The sequence below is a fragment of the Oryzias melastigma genome, unplaced genomic scaffold, assembly GCF_002922805.2.
Source record: "Oryzias melastigma strain HK-1 unplaced genomic scaffold, ASM292280v2 sc02531, whole genome shotgun sequence".
Lineage (NCBI taxonomy): Eukaryota > Metazoa > Chordata > Actinopteri > Beloniformes > Adrianichthyidae > Oryzias > Oryzias melastigma.
Genome location: NW_023419104.1, coordinates 1 through 1954, shown reverse-complemented (window position 1 = coordinate 1954; position 1954 = coordinate 1). Strand labels below are relative to the sequence as shown.

General features: G+C 46.0%; 1 protein-coding gene across 1 annotated transcript; it reads left to right on the top strand.

Annotated features, from left to right (window-relative positions):
- The first annotated feature begins 259 nt into the window (after positions 1 to 259).
- LOC112138299 lies at positions 260 to 1252 on the top strand. The gene has a single exon (XM_024260864.2). The coding sequence runs from the start codon at positions 260 to 262 to the stop codon at positions 965 to 967; it is 708 nt and encodes a 235-aa protein (XP_024116632.1). The 3' UTR covers positions 968 to 1252.
- Positions 1253 to 1954: the final 702 nt, after the last annotated feature.

Here is a 1954-nt window from a genome sequence, read left to right as displayed (position 1 = left end):
ACCCGACAAGCAGCGACTACCGAGCCCGGAAAGCCCTCCTAACCCAGACCGCTATTCCTGGTGAGCATAAACCAGCGCTTGTTGTTGTAGCATGATGCCTCCTACCTCTTCGGCTCCCAGCCCTCTTTCCTGCCCCACTTGTCATATGTTTAGTCAGGATCCCGCCTCATTTAGTGAAGACAATGGTCGTTGTGTTAACTGTAGTCTGATATCAGACCTGTTATCCAGGCTCGAACAGCTGGAAGCGCGTCTTAGCTCAATGGAAGCTAAACCAGCTAGCCATGTTGTTGTTACTCGGAGAGCTAGCCACGCTAGTAAAGCTGAATTAGCTAGCATCCCACCGCCCTCCCAGCAGTCGGGGAATCCCCAGAATGAGTTTGTTCCGGTGGGGAAGAAGCAAAGAGCTAAACAGAGGCACGTAGAGCGCCCGGAGCTCCCTGTATGGAACAGGTTTTCTCCCCTCAGTAACGCACCAACTGAACCGAAAACCCTGGTCATCGGCTCCTCCGAGGTCAGACACGTGAAGCTCAAGGGAGCTACAGTTAGATGTTACCCGGGAGCCAGAGTTGGTGACATCGAAGGAAACCTCCGAATGTTAGCCCAGAGTAAGGCGAGGTTCCGTCGGGTCGTAATTCATGCAGGCGGCAACGACGCCCGACGAAGACAATCAGAGATTCTTAAATTAAACGTAGAATCAGTGTGTAAAATGGCTAAATCTGTGTCAGACACAGTAGTTTTCTCTGGTCCTCTCCCAAACAAAGTCAGTGATGAAATGTACAGCCGCTTTCCATCTTTTAACCGCTGGTTAGCTAAATGGTGCCCAGAAAACGGCGTTAGCTATGTGGATAACTGGAACATGTTCTGGGAAAAGCCCGGCCTCATGCGCAGAGATGGCATTCATCCCAGTTTGGACGGAGCGGCTCTTCTGTCCAGAAACATTTCTGCTAGCTTTAGCCATGCAGCCTGACAACTCAGAGAGGAGACTTGGGGAGAGAGCAGTAGTTTAAAACTCTCCCCTGAGCGGCCTTTAGCACTGGTGCTAACCCCAACCAGGGCTAGCCCAGCAGTTCCAAGTGCTAGCTTATGTGCTGGAAGGCAAATGAACGGAATGAATCAAAGTAACAAAAATTACGATGTCATGTAAATCAACCTACTCATTGTCATAAGCACACCCTGGACCTTGTTTTAATTTATGGAGTTGAGATTAGCCAGCTGAATGTCCTTCCTCATAACCCCATACTCTCAGATCATTTTCTAAGTTTAAATTAGAAAGTTCAGTTTAAATTAGAAAATCCTACTGCTCCAACAAATAAGAAAGAGCTTAAACGAACATTATCTGACCGTTCTGTGTCCGAATTTAAACTCGCAGTCCAACCAATGTTTAGTAACATGTTGGATAAATATTCTCAGAGCACTTTAAGCCCCGTTGATAATGATCAGTTTGTCAATGATACCATACAAGCCCTCAGAGGAACACTTGATGCTGTTGCCCCTCTGAAGCTTAAGCTTGTTAGACAAAACAGAGTAGCACCGTGATTTAACGCTGAAACACGTTCCCTTAAACAAATAACTCGTAAATTAGAAAGAAAATGGCGCCGTTCCGAATCAGAGCACTCTCTGAATGCTTGGAGATGTAGCCTCTTACGTTATAAAAAATCCCTGCGTAAAGCGAGAACTCAATATTACTCAACTTTAATAGCAGAAAATGCAAACAATCCAAGATTTCTCTTTAGTACTATAGCCAGGCTGACCAGCAACCACAGCTCGGTTGAACCACATATTCCTGCTACTATCAGCTCAGGAGATTTCCTTCAATTCTTTGATAGTAAACTCTCAAATATTAGACAGAAGCTAAATGTGGTTATTCCCACAATGAGCCCAAAGCAGGCAGAAGTCGTAGAAATAAAGGCATCCATAGAAACGTCTGCAACATTAGACTGCTTTACTGCTGTGG

Coding starts and splice junctions, on each gene's coding strand:
- LOC112138299 (XM_024260864.2), top strand. CDS start 260: ATGGAAGCTAAACCAGCTAGCCATGTTGTTGTTACTCGGAGAGCTAGC.